General features: G+C 36.1%; 2 protein-coding genes across 10 annotated transcripts; one reads left to right on the forward strand and one right to left on the reverse strand.

Moving 5' to 3' along the window:
- Positions 1 to 151: 151 nt before the first annotated feature.
- On the forward strand, positions 152 to 7255 carry LOC101254880 (probable plastid-lipid-associated protein 14, chloroplastic). Of its 7 annotated transcripts, none has more exons than XM_010319709.4 (14): positions 152 to 445; positions 671 to 1026; positions 1147 to 1190; positions 1278 to 1356; positions 1454 to 1570; positions 1837 to 2019; positions 2113 to 2199; positions 2779 to 2885; positions 2975 to 3062; positions 3135 to 3215; positions 4012 to 4088; positions 4640 to 4775; positions 5923 to 5985; positions 6506 to 7255. In XM_010319709.4, the coding sequence occupies exons 2-14, from the start codon at positions 718 to 720 to the stop codon at positions 7145 to 7147; spliced, it is 2013 nt and encodes a 670-aa protein (XP_010318011.2). In that variant the 5' UTR covers positions 152 to 445; positions 671 to 717; the 3' UTR covers positions 7148 to 7255. The 7 variants fall into 7 exon arrangements, with proteins under 7 accessions (XP_010318011.2, XP_069151158.1, XP_004234957.2 ...); XM_004234909.5 differs by having other exon boundaries at positions 197 to 510; XM_069295055.1 differs by having other exon boundaries at positions 401 to 531.
- A 118-nt stretch (positions 7256 to 7373) lies between these two features.
- On the reverse strand, positions 7374 to 16623 carry LOC101254575 (splicing factor SF3a60 homolog). 3 transcript variants are annotated; one of them, XR_002027352.3, is made up of 14 exons: positions 15570 to 15879; positions 15367 to 15480; positions 15141 to 15248; positions 14077 to 14219; positions 13713 to 13809; positions 12914 to 13078; positions 11433 to 11504; positions 11144 to 11299; positions 10830 to 10907; positions 9810 to 9938; positions 8936 to 9082; positions 7889 to 8054; positions 7748 to 7802; positions 7374 to 7669 (listed from the first exon to the last, which is right to left on the reverse strand). XR_002027352.3 is itself a non-coding variant. In XM_069295060.1 (14 exons), the coding sequence occupies exons 2-13, from the start codon at positions 15741 to 15743 to the stop codon at positions 7908 to 7910; spliced, it is 1530 nt and encodes a 509-aa protein (XP_069151161.1). In that variant the 5' UTR covers positions 15744 to 15878; positions 16496 to 16623; the 3' UTR covers positions 7374 to 7802; positions 7889 to 7907. The 3 variants fall into 3 exon arrangements, 2 of the variants coding, with proteins under 2 accessions (XP_069151161.1, XP_004234956.1); XM_069295060.1 differs by adding an exon at positions 16496 to 16623 and having other exon boundaries at positions 7374 to 7802; positions 15570 to 15878; XM_004234908.5 differs by having other exon boundaries at positions 7374 to 7802.
- Positions 16624 to 17335: the final 712 nt, after the last annotated feature.

The following is a 17335-nucleotide window of genomic DNA, read 5'->3' on the forward strand; positions in this document are numbered from 1 at the left end:
TGTACATAATTAGACATTTATTTATTTTGATTCTGAAATTAAATGTTATGATTGACTATTTAAATTGCAATTTTAGTCCCTCATTTATCTACAAAAATGAACAAATTCGTTCTCCTTGTTTTCCTAATCCTAGTTCAGTCCCCTTCCCCACACTCCATGACAAAAAACTCACTTGTATCAGAGCATTTAAAGACTCAATAATTAACAGTAAATATTCTCTTTTATACACTCCTCCTTTATAAATCCTCAATAATTCTGTAAACTACGAGTTTATGTTTGTAATGAAATAATATCACATAAATTAAAATTCAAATGTTTTAGTAGAAGATATTTGGATAGGCGGACGTATACACACGGTAGACTCGTGTCGAAACGCCTCAAACTTAGTCTTACACGCCACTCTCACAAGCTTCGTCTTCTTCTCTGCGACTCTCTTACTATTTATGTGAACAATATTTCTCTCTCTTCTCTAAGCTTTTCTCCATCTTCTTCTTCTTCTCTCTATAACTGGTATTCTTTTTGCTAGGTTTGGTAATTTTTTAAATTTTTAGATGATTCTAGTTGAATCTATGAATACGATCCAACACAGTTGCATCAGCTCAATCTAATTTGTTTCGTTTCTAATTTTCTTCATTCTTACCTAATTTTGTGCTTATTTGTTATTTTGCAGTTTTGTGGTAAGTGTATCTCTTTGATCGTGGAGAATTTGACGTAAAAATGGCGGCTATCGGAGTATATTCAACTCCAAAAATGGAATATGTTGAAGGACGTTGCATAAGTTCTATTCATTCGTCGACTAGTCTTAAACTATGGCCTATGATTGGGAGAACCGGCTTTCCGATTCGGAGGAAAAGGTTGGAAGTGAATTGTTCATTGCCTAATACTATGTCTCCGTTAGAATCGGAGGAGGATGCAGCAACCTTAAGTAGCAGTGATTCCCTAGAGGATGAGTTCAGCCATGTGACGAAGTTCAAAATGTCCGATTTTAAGATAAGGAATCGTGTTAGCATTGGCCTTGGTGGCAGGGTAATGGAATCTCCTTGATTATTCTATTCGAACTGTGAAAACGTTTTCATGTTGACGTATAATATCGGTAGCTGGTTGATGCTTAATATTGGGTTGTATTTTGTGCTTTGTTTGTGGCAGGGAGATGAAATAGTGTTTGAAGCAATGGTGAATGATCCTCATAGGTAAGTTGTTTTTTTATAGTACAATTTTGAGTAGAAGACTGAATTACAGTAAAACTCATCATTTCCTGATTTCAACAATAACTGCAGCCCATTGTATAAGACCAGAGTTGTACTTAGACAACTTATAAGTCCTCGAGCCAAGCGGAGAGGACATCGTGCAATAGAGGTATATTGCACCTAGCTGTTGCTTTTTTGATTTGTTTATCAGTTCTGAAAATGCCTAGTGATTTGTCCATTAACTATTGATAGTCCATGTGTTCTAGGTGTTGAAGAGACTGGGACGTCGTAAACTCATGTATCATTCGTACTCTATGCAAGTTCATGGATATATCTGCTCATCCATGATAGATGAGAATAGTTCATTCACCCTAGTTCATGGGGTATGCCGATTTCTATGTTAAGCTCATTGTTTATTTTTAAGGGACTATTCTTCGACTTGATAACATAATGAAGATAAATATACTAGCTTAGTCTCAAAAGTTCTGAGTACTTTCTAGTTTCATGCTTGCTCACTTAGGTGCCTGAGAAGTAACTAAATACAAGTACTATGCACCTGTTCAAATAACATAATGAGTTCTCCTCTCTGTGAATTATGTTAGACTTTCATATAGTTGACATTTTTGAGGACCTTGGTTTGTTCTCTCAGCATCATGGAAGTGCTTCATTGAGACACTGGCTTCAACGGTCTGACTGGCTTCCAACTCTAGAAGCTACTCTTTCCCTAGATCAGGAGTCTGTTAGAAGGGTGGGGGATGATACTATAGGAGGGCCAGCTATTTCCCGGCAACTGCGGCTAATCCGAATTTTAATGAGGGATCTCTTGATTGGAGTATGTGCTGTGTGTGTCGATTCTTATCTGAACAGGTACCAGATAACTAGTTTTTCTCTTATTTGTTGATTGATCCTTGACTCTCTCTCTCAGGTGAACTATGTGCACAGCCATGGCCTTGCACATACAGAGCTAAGGCTTGAAAATTTGCACATTAGCGCGGTGGATAAACATATTAAGGTGAGTGTCATTCATTTTGTCTATTGTAGTAGGGATTGGATAGTATTAGTACAATAAGGACAAAGTACTGCAGCTAACACTAGGATGCTTGCACATAAGACCGTATGGCTTATACTGTAAAGGAATATGTTCAATTATAATTAAGGCTCTACTCTCTGTAGGTTCTGAGTTGTCTGGTGGAAGAGACAAGTTTTCTTCAGTGAAACTAGAGCTATGTATTAATTATTACTAGATGTAGAATGCATGTATAATGTGTACATTTGACAGTACTTCAGCATACCTGAGTTTGATCAGGATAGTCACTGTTTTCCAAAAGGACAATGATCCACTACATTTTGTTTTGATAATTACGAACTCTTAAGTAGCATGTGCCAATATCCCTACATTTTGTTTTTTCTTTCTGATCGCTAGGTTTTGATACTTATTGCTAATATGGTTCAATTTGGAAACATTGTGCTATACTTGAAAATTGAAACTAAAATTTGCCTTTTCGTTGGTTACATTTAAACTTTTCCTATATGAGAAGAAGAGTTATATTTCCTTTCGTGTGGATTGTTCCAACTGACCCCTTCTTATCAGGTAGGTATATTGGGAAATGCTTCTGACTTTAATGAGGCTGATCCTGCGGATAACACATCATATGACAATATGGATAGGAGGAGAATGATGATTGCATTTGACATGAGGTATGAGTGCATGCTTAGATATTTATGTTTTTTATTTAGCGTGAAGCAAGCTATTCATGAGTTTCTATCTGCTTTTACCTGTTGCAAAGATGTGTTGGATTCATCATGGCAAAAATGGTTTTGAGGGAACTCATGGACCCAACGATCTTTGCCAAGTTCAAAGCATTCCTCACCAAGGTTGTGCACTAGTTTTAGATGTTCCCATATACATGCTTTCACTTGCAATAACTTTGTTCACATCACCTTCAGGGAAATGATCCCTCCTGTTTGCGGGAGTTTCTTCTGCATGCTGTAAAAAGAAATTCTTCGGTCGGAAACTTTGGTATACAAGTTAGTACCCCAGTCCCTTGTTTATCGTTGATCGTTCCATTGTTGCTCAAAGTCAAGAGAATTTGTATTAGTTATAATCAATTATGACAAATGTATTCTTTTGTTCACTATATTTATTAACTACCTCTATTTTTTTTATAAACATAATTATGTAAGTTCTTTGGTGCTACTCAATTTCCAAGAGTGTCAGCCAAATATTACATTTCTCAAAAGATGTCAAATGTGGTCGGTTATGAAGATTAGAAATGTGTGAGTTAATAAAAGAGTCATGTCTCAACTCGTACATGATTTTCTCTAGTCAAGATGCATTAGTAAGAGTGTTATAGCTTAACTCAAAACGACTCTTCTATTTGTGTTATTCTTTGAGTATAATTGAAGAAGATTTGTTATGCTTTTCCAATATAATGAGGATTCTTATGACGTGGTCCTGTTCCTACTAGATTAGAAAATGAGTTATGATGGGGTGGATTCAAATATATGAAGGTTTATGCAAATGAGTAATTTTTTTATCACACAGTTCATCTGCTATAACGAAGCATGGATTTGGTAACACATGGTAAAATATTTATAATTTGTGTAGCCTTATTTTGGTAATTCACTTAGATAAAGGTGGATATTCACTTATTCAGGTTATTCTCTCTTTTCAATATTTTATTTTCCCTATATCATGTAGTTTGATATCATCTTATTTCTAGTCCTGCTGCATAAGACCCCCTCTGGGATATTGCCTATAATAGTTTAAGACAAGTTCTCTTCCCATTTTTTGGTAAGGTACTAATTATTGTTCTTCTTGCAGATACTCGATAGGAACTGGGGTGCAGGTTGGCATTTGCTTTCAGTACTCCTTGCACCTAAACCTTTGGACAGGATAAGGTAGACTGAGTCATTATGGGTTATGATGCCTTCTGGAAACTTTCATACGCATGCATCAGATATTAATTTATATTTCAAGCTATGCAGGTTTAATTAAAACCAGTCTCTGTTAGATGATAATTTATGGTGTAGAGGCTTAGAGCAAATTTTCTTGAAAATGACAGAATTGGTATTCTTCTAACTGATTTCTGCAAGAGCCCTAGTTACTTAAATATTTGAAAGATTTTTGGAGGAACACGTATCTTCTTATCAGAACCTCAAAATTATTTTGGGGGTTGTTGATCAAGGGGAAGCTTCTTCTAATGAATGATGAGTTTTCTTGGTAAAATGGGGTTTATGACCTCTAATGGAGTAGCTAATAAGAATTTCTACATTATAAGCTAGAAGGCAGGACAGGTTGCATGTACATGATTCTAGATAAATTTATTTCAAGTGCTGATATTTATTTCTGAAACGGCACTATTAACTAGGGTACCACCATTTATAGTCAAGTCGATGACAATAATGTAAACTTACTTGAGCATTAATGATCTGTACCTGATATCTTGCAGTTGCTTAAATGCTCTGAGGCATCCCTTCTTGTGTGGACCAAAATGGCGTGTGAACCCATCTATTGATCTAATCAGATGGAGTCTTGGCTCAACCACTGTTCGAATTGCAGAGGAATATATTTATGGGCAACAGCAGGTAATAACTGTCAGCTGATCGTGAAAAGTATTTCCTTATCATTGGTGAAATAGTTGATTTGATACCTACAGAGAGTATTTGATCTTTTACTGTATAATCACTTCTATTTCCCCTCCTAGTTTCTCAACGATGTCTTTGAAAAACATACCTCCTTATTTCAGCTGGAATTTCTAATGTGCTTCACTCCTATTGTTTACTGTTCTGGAAATTTACGATGGGTACAAATAACCTGCTTCCCCATTTATTTTTAAACATTAAATGCTTCCTTTTCAGAAGAGTAGTTCATCTTTAAGTTTTTTTTTTCCTCTTATTAGCTGAGTTTATAATTATCTATGCTTCTTATGCTTTCTACTCCTTCAGATGGAGTTTATAATCTTTCCATCTCAATATATTGTCATTGTTTGGAGAGGTTTGGACAAGCAATTTTGACTTCAAATTTGAACTTTTGATATTGAAATTTGTGTTTGTTTATGGTATTTTGAATAAAACTTCTTCCACTTGAAATTTTGGTGGTATTTCAATTTCAAATTTGTGATTCAACTTGGCCGATAGTTCTATATTTTGCAAAAAAAGACCCACATTATTGCAATAGTAATTACCAAGCCTACTTTACCCAAAAACTAGCTCCTTCTCCAAACAGCCACATCCTGAATCCAGCCAAGTTGTGGCTGTCCTGATCCGCAGATGAGAGTTATCTCTGACAGCCATCATTTGTGACGGAACTCTTTGATGGTAATTTGGGAAGTTTTGATAGTTTTCACAAATTGTGGGGTTTTCGTGTTTATGAGAGAAAGTACAACTTCTGGAGTTCAGATTGCATCTCCCAACACAATTTTAACTTCAAATCAACCTCTACCCGAATCAATGATTTCAAATCATTATCTTAAGTTCATATTCAAACACCTACTGTCTTTCTACCCTATTGGGCCCTTAGTTTCATCTAGGAAAACCAGGAACTGTTAGATTTTCTAAAATGTGCCCCTCATATTGTCTTCAAGTATTATCAAATTATACTTCTATTTAGCTCGTCATTACAATATTTCTCTGGTCATTAATCTCTTTATCTTGTCACATCTGTTAGTTGGATCAGAAACCAAAAGACTTGCTCATCTTTTCTTTCTTCTGTTTTTCTTCTTCTTTTTCTCAGCGAAGTAGGCTTGCTCATTTTGTCGAATTAATGGAGATGCTGAATCCTTATCCAAAGCCAAAGGTGAAATTATTACGAGTTCCTTATGTTCTTTGGTTAGTGAAGAACTTCTGCATCATTTGGTTCTCAGTTTGACAATGTTTGTTTTACAGTTTCTCACCTAAAATATCACACATATTCTGCATTTCATGCTGCTGATCCTTTTTGTGCAATAACCTGCGTTGTGAGGTCTCCTCCTTGATGTTTGAGCATAATGTTTGTCTGTCGACTTTCTTCAGTGGTCTTTCTCAGCTGCCTGCCTAATTGTTACAAATTGACTTTGTAAATTGATTAAACACCTCATATCTGCTGCCCTTTTAGCAAACTTTGTTTTTTTTCCCTATTAGCATGCTCCACTTAATCTGGTTATGAACTCTATGCATTAAGTACTGTGTGAGGGTATATTTGTTGCACTGTCTTTATTGTTATTTAGGATACGTTGTCCAATTGGGAAGAATTGCTTCCTGGGTCTTGAGGCGACACCTCTTATGCCTTGAGCAATATGCTTACGCTTGCAACTGAACGAGTATCTTCTGATGTGCAGCATTGGTTGGGATTGCTTCCTGGAAAGTGGCGGCTGTTATATTGTACTGGAAGACATATAGGGTTGACCCTTCGACAGCCTTCTGTTAGAGTACTCATTGGGGAAGTATACCTAACAATATCTAAAGTGTCACAACCTAAGACCACATTTTCAGCTGCCTCACATATTAGCTTCACAGTTATGGCTGGTCGTGACTGGGCTCATGACAAGTCTGGCGTTGGGGGAGAACTGCAAGTTAATTCCTTTTTCAGATTGAGAGCTGGGAGACGGTTATATCTTGAGGAGGAAACTATCAGCTCAAAGTTTCCTTCAGCTACACAGGATGCTCAAGCTTCCGTCCTGAAAAGGCTATCTAGTAAAAAGTGGAGGAAAGCAATCCCGATATACGAAATCCCTTCCAGCCTTTCCGTAGCTAAACTTGTGTCGGATGAAATCGATGTGATGATGAGTCTTAATAAACCACTGAATGGAAACATGGAAGTTGCACAGAAAGCAATTCAAGAAGTACGCACCCAAATACCTCCTGAAATGTTCGATCTGTCAAAAATCGTTTGCGGAACATATTTAGATTCAAGATTGCTTGTCCTTCGAAGTGTAAATGGATCTGCCCTCTTCTTCCATAGATGTACAAATGACAGCTGATTGCGAGTAAAAATAGCTTGTTCATGCACTTTGTAAATAAGATCATATTTTTAGTTTTCTGTAACAGGAGTTCGGCAAAAGAATAGAAGCCAAGATTTGTGTCTTAAACTTGCAAAGATTCTCCCTTACTATCGCACCAACTTTCTAGCAAACGATTATGCTCATTACAGAGCAAAAGGATACCTCTATTTTTTTCTCGGGCGTGGATTCTTTTGACGAGCTAGACTTGGCAATAAGATGCACCAGCTTTCGTTCATTTACTAATACTACTACAGCTTCAAAGTACAGATAACAGTGATGTATACAGAAATATCCGGATGTCTTCATCGAAACCCCAAGCGGCCCATGAAAAATACCAAACGAACCAAGGACCACAACTTTGTTTCAAGAAAAAAAAACTAAAAAAACAACAAATAGCCCATCTAAAAACATCCTCGCTTCTTTCATTCATTCACTCCAAATAGAGGTTTCTGTCTCGTCCCTCAGTCCCCCACTTGGTGAATTCGAAATTCCAAGCAACTTCTGAGAGGGGTTACCAGGTGAATACATCAAATCACATAAGAATCATATCTCTGGGATAATTCATTAACTATCGCTTACTTAATAAGAAGCTTGCTCAACCAAAACCAAGACATCTGGCCTTGTCCATAATCATCTAGAAAAAATTAAAAAGAAAATGCATAAGCAAAGAGGAGCAGAACATTCCCATCCAGATCAACTAGAACCAATAAAGCAACATACCACCAAATGGAATGATGAACTATATCAATCCCTGGCGTTGAAGATCAGTATATGTCTTTTTGTTGTAGATGTTGCCCTCTTGATCTTCATATTCTTCTTCAAGATCAGGGCGCCACTTATTCACCCCTTGTCTTTCTTGGATTCTTTCCCAAAGTAGCTTGGCTTCCTGCGACACAATAAGAAAGATGCATCAGACAGTAAAATAAGCTAAGACATGGTTAAGACAGACCGAGGAAGAGGTAAGGTCTCTTTGAAGCCTAGACAGCAGAAAGGCATTACTGTCTGTCCAAACATGTTAAGTATGAGCTCGAATGGCTATTAGATAAGTCACGGACAATGACACCTGTTTACACTTTCTGTGCTGACTTTATCAGGACAGTGACAAACATCATGCAAGAACTTATGCTTCAACTAATACCTAAAAACCCTTTAGCCTATAAAATAAAATAAAAATCAAAAGCAAGACATCCAAAGGGAAGGAAGACTGGGCACAGAAACCAAGACAACAAGAAACAGGAGGAGGGAACCGTTATTTTTTGTTTTACAAAAAGAAATGAAATGAAGGTAAAGGAATTATCACAAACAACATAGCATAGGAGGTCTCTTTACGTCTGTCCAAACAAAAATCTGTTTCTTTTGAAATTAAGGCAAAATAATGTGAAACTCTTCTGTTCTTTCTCTCCCTTTCTTCATCCAGAACATCCATTTACATGAGAGAGATCACTCGTTAAGCCAACATAAGCAACACAGATGTCTAAATGATCAGTTTCATTATTGTGATCGGTGAAGGTATAAATTTATTGTACCAGAAGCACTATTGAGTGTGCTGAATATATACAGCAAAAAGTAAATGAATACTTGCCCTCTGTTCTAAATATCAGTGTTGTTATATAGACACCTTTCAGATGAATAGCATACACTACAATTGTTTTGCAATTACATTTAATTGTGAACAGCAAATGTTTTAATATAGTTTAAAATCTAGAAACCTAAACAAACATTGTATTGTGACAATGCTGAACTGAAATGCAGCTTAGAGAAACATACTTCGATTGATGTGATCTCATTGAAGTTTTTAGTATTTGGGATACCGAGACAACGCATCCCATGTTGATGTCTCCATTCCTTGAAATGCCGCTCATAAGCCCTACGGCCCCAGTAACTATGGTTCCCACATATCTCACACTTGAACTCCTGAAAGCATTCATACAAGAGTGCCTAAGAGCGAGCTCACATATCAAAATAAGTGGGGCACATAGAGATGAATTTTAAAGATAATCAACCATCAGAAGCAGACAACGACCTATTGATCCAACAAGCAAACAGTTGTAATCATTTAGATATCAAAGATATGAAAAAAAGGCATTATCCTGTGGAAGCATCTTCTAATCCTCTTCCAGACCCCTTTTTTGTCCCTTTTTTTCCTACTAATTTTTTGAGGATTCCTTTCTCCTTTCCATGCTCATTTTGAGGCAGGTAAGGAAGTTTTTAACTGTACTTTTTAGGGCCTGGTTCAGAGAAAGGGTGAATTTCATCTCCAAAAAGAGAAGTTCTAAACAATACGAACTGTATGACAAATCTGTGATGATTTAACCTCAAGCCTATAACAAGGACCTTGAGAACAAAAAGAAGACCAGCACCAGCGCCCAAGCAAAATTTACTCCAAGTCAAATACCTATTCAAGTCAAATACCTATCCAAGTCAAATACCTATTCAAAAGCTAAAAGCCAAAGATTCCAATCTTCAAAACATAATTTGGGACTATGTAAGATGATGATACAAGTCAACATCCAAAATACAAATGGAAACTGTAAAATTCAACGAAAATTCACTCGGCAAAAGGAAGAAGAAGAACAGCATTAACAATGTGATCACCAACCCGTGACAGACATCAAAAACCAAACACACCAAAAGAAATTACCTGACCAAGACCGTGAAGTTTATACAACCAGTATGGAATAGGTTTCCCATCCCAGCCCATTGGCAATTTCAGAGGATTATAAATTTGTTGGTCTTCATCATCACTCTCAGACTCAGCCTGAACATCGTCCTGAAAGAAATCATTGAGACAGCATTGTTGTCAGAAAGCATGAAAAGTCATCCGACAACAAATCCTAAAAACCAATAATTAGTGTGACCAAAGATCCCTAAAGAGCAAACTTTATGGTTCTGTTGATTCTTCAATCCAACATTAATAATCAATGCAATAAACTCCAAGAGGCTATTCCATTGTATAGTCCATTTTAATAGCTATGATCTCAACTTAAAGCAAATAAAACATCTTCATTGGTTATATTTGTTAAACATAAAAAGAAGGTACTGTGTCCCCCAACTTCTTAAATTGTGCAACTTCTCTTTGTTAATAAGGACAAATTTGCAGTAATAGTCAAATGTGAGTCTAAGACCCTATTCTAGCAACCAGGCACGAGGACAAAACAAAGTGGTAATTATTCAGTCTTCATTAAGTGCAAACAAATAGAGCCTAAACTTAAAAAATAGTTTCAGAGAGACCAGATGTGTATTTTACTCTAAACAAATTTTTTGGACATTGCTTTGGAACGCATTATGTTGGAATTTTGAAAAAGAATTTTGTTAAGATGACTGATGAGTGGGTTTTTAAAGATGGAGCAGATGACATTTTTTGGTCATTCAGATGGTAAGAGGGAAAATGGGACACTTCAAAAATTTAATGATAAAACACTAGTGAAGATTTCCATTTGGAAGGTGGACATCATCTCCTTTCTTTCCCTTTTTTTTTTGGTTTGGCTTGGTTGGTTGGTTCTGGGGCAGAGAAGGAGGGGCTTACCAATTTTACCAAAATTTGAGATAGAAATAGAAGGCGACAAACCCCACATAAAGCCAACTTTGGCATCAAGGCATTGATCTCTTTTATGATGGTGTTCTCTTTCCCAAAAAAGGTTACAGGTCACTCATGAATTACCTCTTCACGTTCTGCCTCCATTTCTTCATATGTCAAAGCCTGCTTTTTCTCAACATTTTCTCTTGTCCGCACAATTGTCTGCAAGGTAATAAAATATAAATAAAAGAAGAGTCAGTGCACCAACTCTGGGGTTTGACATAACATAGATCTGCACACCATGCTTGTTATCTTCCCCAAACATGACTCAAAAAATTGTTAGTATGTGGTGCATAAAGGATCCATTTTCTGAATTTACTCCACATTAATTCAAATGTGAGCATGTTGCCTCAGATATATTTCCCTTCAGGAGATAATAGAAGTGTTGTGTCACCCACCTCATCCAACAGATCACATAGCCTTCTTATCTTGGCTTCCAAGAGAGCAATCTCTTTAACATCACCCACGTGAGAAGTCGCAACAACACTGTTTTGTTCTGGTTTCCACGAACCCTTGGCGAAATGCTTTCTGTCTAGTTTTTCAAGCGAGATGTTCTGTCAAAACATCAAGCAACAAATTTATGCATGCCGAAACCAATTCACAAATAATTTGTAAAAAGAAGCAATCAAATCCTCAACCATCTAGGAGAGAATACTTTATTCTTGGGTAAAGATGCTTGCAACTGACCTTCGTAAGGAAAAGTCTCTCGGCACGTTGCTGAATAGTACCTCCTGTCTTCAGTCCCAGTGCTCCCAATGCCTACAACAGATGCCACAATATTAAAGTTCCGTATCAACATCCATCACACTGAAGTCTTGCCCAATATTTAATACCATATAATATAAATTTGCATCATGAGAATGACATATATAAGGAGTACATGGAACAAATAGAACATGACAACTGGCAGGCAAAGAGAATTAAAGAAAAAATCTGGGCAAATAGGAAAATGTGAAACTGATACAATTTTCTAAACAACCCACCAATACGAAGTTTGATTTGGTAAAATCAGAAGTCCAAAACCCACACATTCACAAATTGCAATTTTCGTTTTAACAAAATTGCAAAATTAATGGGTGAAGGGAATCTCCAACCATCAAACAGTCCATGTCTCCATGCAAATATGAAGCAATGATCAAAGATCTGTCTAGAGTATTCTTTCAATGTGCGTTTACCATACAGCCACTACGAAAAACAGTTGAATACAAAGAAAAGAATTCCAATGAACCAGAGAAAAAGAAAGGATTTGACAAAATAATGTCTTAAAGAATGGAGACTACAACGCAGGAGATTGGAGAACCAAAGATCTAATTGATGATATTATTATCGCTGGAATGAGAAACACTAAGAGCTTGAAGTGAAAATCTGAAAGAATTAGGAAACAAGGCCTATTACCACTAAAAGCACTAGAATGATTAGATCGCCTACTTACAGAAACCTTCTGTAATAGATTGGTTTTTGGGACCAGAACATTCTCCAGATAGAGACTACTGAATAAAGAGTAGGGTTCTTCAACCTGGGAGTTAACAATCTCAATTGCATACTTCTACTTGACATCCTAAGCATCTGCCACAATTCAGTCCAAGAGCAATTGAGTTCAAATAATAATTGACCTATAATAGTCTGAAGTAACTAAAAGCAAACAAGAACTTCAGTAAGCATTCCGACAAAAGGCTATAAGAGTTGCTATATATATAAACATCAAACTATCCAGAAATATATGCTTAAATGCCTTGTGTACAAATAAAATAAGTTGTCACTCCATTCAACGTTATAATCTGTGTGGTAATTACAAAACAAAACAAACTGGGGGTGCACATAATTAAAATTCAAGATTCACTTCAAAACTTGTAAAAGAAATCTAATAAAGGATGAGTTCCAATCAAATTATCAACTCAAGTCAAACCATCAGTATCAGTTTGTTTTGATGGATGAACCAGATCAAGTAGATACCAAGTACAACATTTTTTTTATCGGTCACTTAGCACATTTCCTTCTTTCTACATCCAGCAAATCAGATCAGCTACACATAACTCCCAAGTTTAATTGCAAAATAACAGTGTAACTCCTATGAATGTTGGTATATCCTCAGCTCAATGTGCTCCAAAACTTGAAGGCATTCCATTAAAGAAAAATAGATGAGAAACAATTTAAAGAAACTACCATACCTCCTTTAACTTCTCTGGTCCCACTACCATCAGCTCCTCAGCTGTACTATAATAATCAAGATCAATCACAGTATAATTCTCTGGAGCACTTCCATTTTCCTGACCATTATTTTCCCATCCTTCTACCTTGCCCAAAGTCCACTCCTCTTCGAATTCACTTGTTACCTGTCAGAAATTAGTTATACATAAAAAAACAATAGAAGTGCTCTTTTTCTTTTTTTTGGGGGGGGAAGGGGGGTAAGAAGTATTGGTGAGTGAATGAGGATAAGTCAAGTATCATTCCATAAGCGCATATAGAAGTTAACCATAACCACCATACAAAATCAGTCATATTCACCGATAAAACTCGATAACAGTGAGAGTTATTTGGAATTTTCAAAACAGACATTAAAATGTCAATGTGAACGATATATATAAAGTATGACAGCATAACCTCCTCATATTAGAAGAAACAATCCTTAAACTACACTATTTAAGCAGTAAACTATGAAACAGATAAGTTATACAGTGTTTCCAATGAGAACACATGTGAGCAATGACTTCCACATAGCAAAACATCCAACTAACACCAATTCAAAACTCACAAATCCAAAAAAATGCATTAATTTTTACAAGCAGATAAACAGAAACCTTCTCTGATGTGTTCACTTAACTCTCCCATTATTTTTAAAAGGGGGAGAAAGACTGTATATACACTTCCCAACGATGTCAGACAGAAAGAAGTATGCAACAAGCAAGCAATTGTCACTCAATAATAAAATCAGACTGAGGAACAGCATGTTGATAAAAAAAATGGCACCTTTGAAAATATCCTATCAAGATCCTGCAAGGGCTCCGTCCGCTCAAAAAAGTAGACCAGATACTCCAATAGTTTCTGCAAATATTCTAGGTACCGCCTGTAAAACAGCAAAATACGCAATTATTGCATATCACAAAGACGTAGAAATCATAAAGAGGAGGGAATGGTTTTACATTCAAATTTGAACTTCACAGGAACAACAAGATTTCACCAAAACTAACAGGCAGTTATTGAAGAAGCTGTTATTTCAAAAGATGTTCCCTGAAACTGTATATACCTCATTTAACTATATTAAGCAACAAATTCTGAACGATATATCTAATTTGAAAGATTGAATATTCACACCAACTAGAGAAATTCTTACCTAGTCGTCTTTGCTTTACGAGGAATCTTCTGTGGTTCAGAAAATACATTAAGATAAGCCGTGTATTCAATTGGTTCACCAAATTTGGAGTTGATATACTCGTTAAACAATTCATGTAAGTCAAGGTATCGCCCAGAACCTTCCTGTCAACATGTCACAATAGCAAAATGGAATATAAGACAACTAGTATCACACAATTACAAGAAGCAATAGACACCAAGGGGGACAGATTTAACAGAGAAGTCCCTGCTTCAAAAGTTATACAGAGTTACACGTAGGCATAATCTCACTGCAGAACCATTAAATTAAAATGGAAAAATTCACATGAACATCAGCTATGAAAAGAATTACTAATTCGTGATCTGGCATGTATGGAATGAAAAATATATTCTCAATTCTCCCGGAACTTCTATGAAAGCTTTCATTTCTTCTCTTCGATGAACTTTGATTTTCCCAAAGATTATTCTAATTTTTGGCCTAAATCTTCTTTTGACAATCAATACAACCTTTGATAAAAAGATATACCTTGATTATATTTCATCTCTCCAACAAGTTTAGTAGTGAAGAGGCCCTATTGTTCCAATTGAGAGAACAACCAATGATTTAGCATTTATATAAACTTCTAGTTCTCTCTTTTGCATTAAGTAGACAAAGTCAGTCTAATTTCAAGTTCCAATACCAACACTAGTTTTTACGACAAGCTGGTAACAACCCAACGACTAAGCATATGCTTTTATACGACATAAATTTCCTTATCATAAAGCTATAGGATCGGTGAATGTTCGATTGCATTAGCTTTTCAATACAACTGCTGTCTCGCAACTGCAAATACTCAGAGCAAAAAAGGATGTCTACAACTTAGCCAATGCCCAATAAATGAACAGTGTAAACATGTAATATGCTAAAAACTACTAAAATCACTGTAGTAATTAATATTTCAAGCAAACTCGCTAAACATGCAGCGAGAATCCATCATCTCATAAAAAAAAATACAAGCAAGCAATTTCCTGCCAGAAAGAAACAGTATATGAGGCACAGACAGGAGACAGAAGAGTGACACTGACCTCGCCGCTAAACTCAATTTGTGGTTCTTCTTTGAGGAGCTGCTCATATTCATCACCAGTATCAATAATAGCACGCGCAGCAGGATGCCTTCTATGGTACTCACGAATCTAAATATCACAAGCACAAATACACAGAGAAAGTTCATAAAATAAAACAAAAAAAAATTGAACAACGCAACCACAGTACATTAAATATGAAAACAAAAAGAGCTGAGACTGTTTTAACCTCTTTCAATCTGTCATAAAATGCACTAAACACATTTGTTCCAGTTGCTGTCTGGCCTCCCAGAGCTGCAATTTCATCCTTCCTCGCTCCGTCTTTGTCTTCATATATATCTACCTACAACACAAACATCAATTGTTAACTAAACTTCGAGTAGAAATTAAAATGCAAAATTAATTCAATTGTAAGCGAGAACAAGAAATTACTAGTTTGTGTGTGGTATCAATGATTTGCTCGATCATGTTACGAACGCGGTGGCTCTGGTGGAGCCGGTCCTTGTTAGTGGCCGGCTCAGTCTGGAGATCCTTCACAATAAGGCGCTCGAACCGCTCAACTTCCTCGTGCGATGCACGAGTCACCTCCAGTAGAGTCGACGACATTGTTCTTCGACTTCCACTGCTACTGCTTTACGCTCTGCAAGTACTAGGGTTTCGAGTTCGTCTCCTATTTTTTCCTTTTCGCCTAGAACTTGCCGGTTCAGAGGAGCTCGGATATGCCGGGTTGGAATGATATTTCTATGGGTTTATTTAAATGTTGAACTTTTAGAATGTAAATGTATTTTCTATAAATATAATTTTAAGAAAAAAAATTATTTTTAATTTTTGAAATTGTATTTGAAATTTTTATTAACAAACATTTATCTTTGAATAAAATGAAAATTCTCATAGTCAAATGGTTAGGCTATGTGCGGTCTTTCTCCGATGCGTATTATTAAATAGTGTAGTTACGTTCCTTGTCCTTGCTCGCGCGAGATTACGCCGCGTTAAGTTTTAAGGATGCTTGAATCGATCAAGTCATCCTTTTCTATTCACCATCTAAAATTTTATTAAGAATTTTAAGTATTAAATCAACATATTCTTGTTCTTGAAATAAAAATTTTGAAATTTGAACTCCAAATGTCCCCAATCTTTATCCGATCTCTGTCTGATTCCAACCATTTTCCCCCAATTCATGCCCTAATTTGTCCCCTATTTAAAGCCCTCACCCCATTTGTTTTGATGGGTTGGGAGATAGCTTACATTGAATTAGTAAAGAAGTTGTAAAACAGAGAGAAAGGGTTTAGAGATACATCATATACATAGAGAACACAGTGAGATAAACTCCAAAGAAAGTAATTAACTGACATACTTACAAAACGTGCAGATCTCAGGTCCAGAATTTTATTTTCAAAGCTTTCTTTGAAGCTCTTTGTCAAAGCTTTGTGTTTAGAAATTGAAGTTGTTGCTCCTCTGTTCGTTTTGTCTCAATTCTGCTGCTCCAAAAAAGTTCAATTGAACTCATGTGCCTCTGCATCCTTGTGTTGAGGCATCCTTGTGTTTGGACTTTGGATTGCGTCTTAACAAACAACGTGATCGGGTCTGTCTTAGGTGAAGTATATATCCTGAAAGCTAAAAAATGGATTGTATACACTAAGTATACATCAGATATACAGGAAAAGTAGGTGATATACACAGATATAGGAAGTGTATACAGTTGACACAAGGATGAAAGAATGGGCCAGTCCAATTTTTTACATCAAGTCCAAGAAGAGAAGAAGAGGGCTGAGGCCCATTTTATGTCGGCAGGCCCATCTTAGAATTAGGATAGGTTAAGTTTTTGGGCCAAAAGTCCAATAGCTTTGAATTTGACAAAGAAGCCCAAATTTGAGAATATTCCTTCATTCCTTCATTATTATTTGTTGACTGTTAATTGTATTAATTCCAACTTTATTTGTTTTGTTTGAATTTAATTAAATTCCTTAAGGGCAACTTTCACATATAGCAAACAAAAAAATTATGTTTGTATAATACAGCAAAATTTGCATAATTGCGCTCCATAGCAAACTTAAAAACTGTATAATTCGCTATACATATAAAAGTGTATAATTCGCTGGCCTAAATTGTATAATTCGCTGGCCTATTTCGCTGCAATTGTATAATTAGCTTTGCATACAGTTGAATCGAATTAAAATGTATGTATATTGCATAATTAT

The sequence above is a fragment of the Solanum lycopersicum genome, chromosome 3, assembly GCF_036512215.1.
Source record: "Solanum lycopersicum chromosome 3, SLM_r2.1".
In the NCBI taxonomy this organism is placed as follows: Eukaryota; Viridiplantae; Streptophyta; class Magnoliopsida; order Solanales; family Solanaceae; genus Solanum; species Solanum lycopersicum.

What these genes read in the sequence shown, in the direction of transcription:
- LOC101254880 (XM_010319709.4), top strand. Translation starts at nt 718, where the DNA reads ATGGCGGCTATCGGAGTATATTCAACTCCAAAAATGGAATATGTTGAA. An exon ending in ATGGTGAATGATCCTCATAG is followed by an intron (nt 1,191 to 1,277) that starts GTAAGTTGTTTT and finishes CAATAACTGCAG; the next exon opens with CCCATTGTATAAGACCAGAG. An exon ending in GAGGACATCGTGCAATAGAG is followed by an intron (nt 1,357 to 1,453) that starts GTATATTGCACC and finishes CATGTGTTCTAG; the next exon opens with GTGTTGAAGAGACTGGGACG.
- LOC101254575 (XM_069295060.1), bottom strand. Translation starts at nt 15,743, where the DNA reads ATGTCGTCGACTCTACTGGAGGTGACTCGTGCATCGCACGAGGAAGTT. An exon ending in TTGATACCACACACAAACTA is followed by an intron (nt 15,481 to 15,569) that starts GTAATTTCTTGT and finishes TTTGTGTTGTAG; the next exon opens with GTAGATATATATGAAGACAA. An exon ending in TTTATGACAGATTGAAAGAG is followed by an intron (nt 15,249 to 15,366) that starts GTTAAAACAGTC and finishes TGTGATATTTAG; the next exon opens with ATTCGTGAGTACCATAGAAG.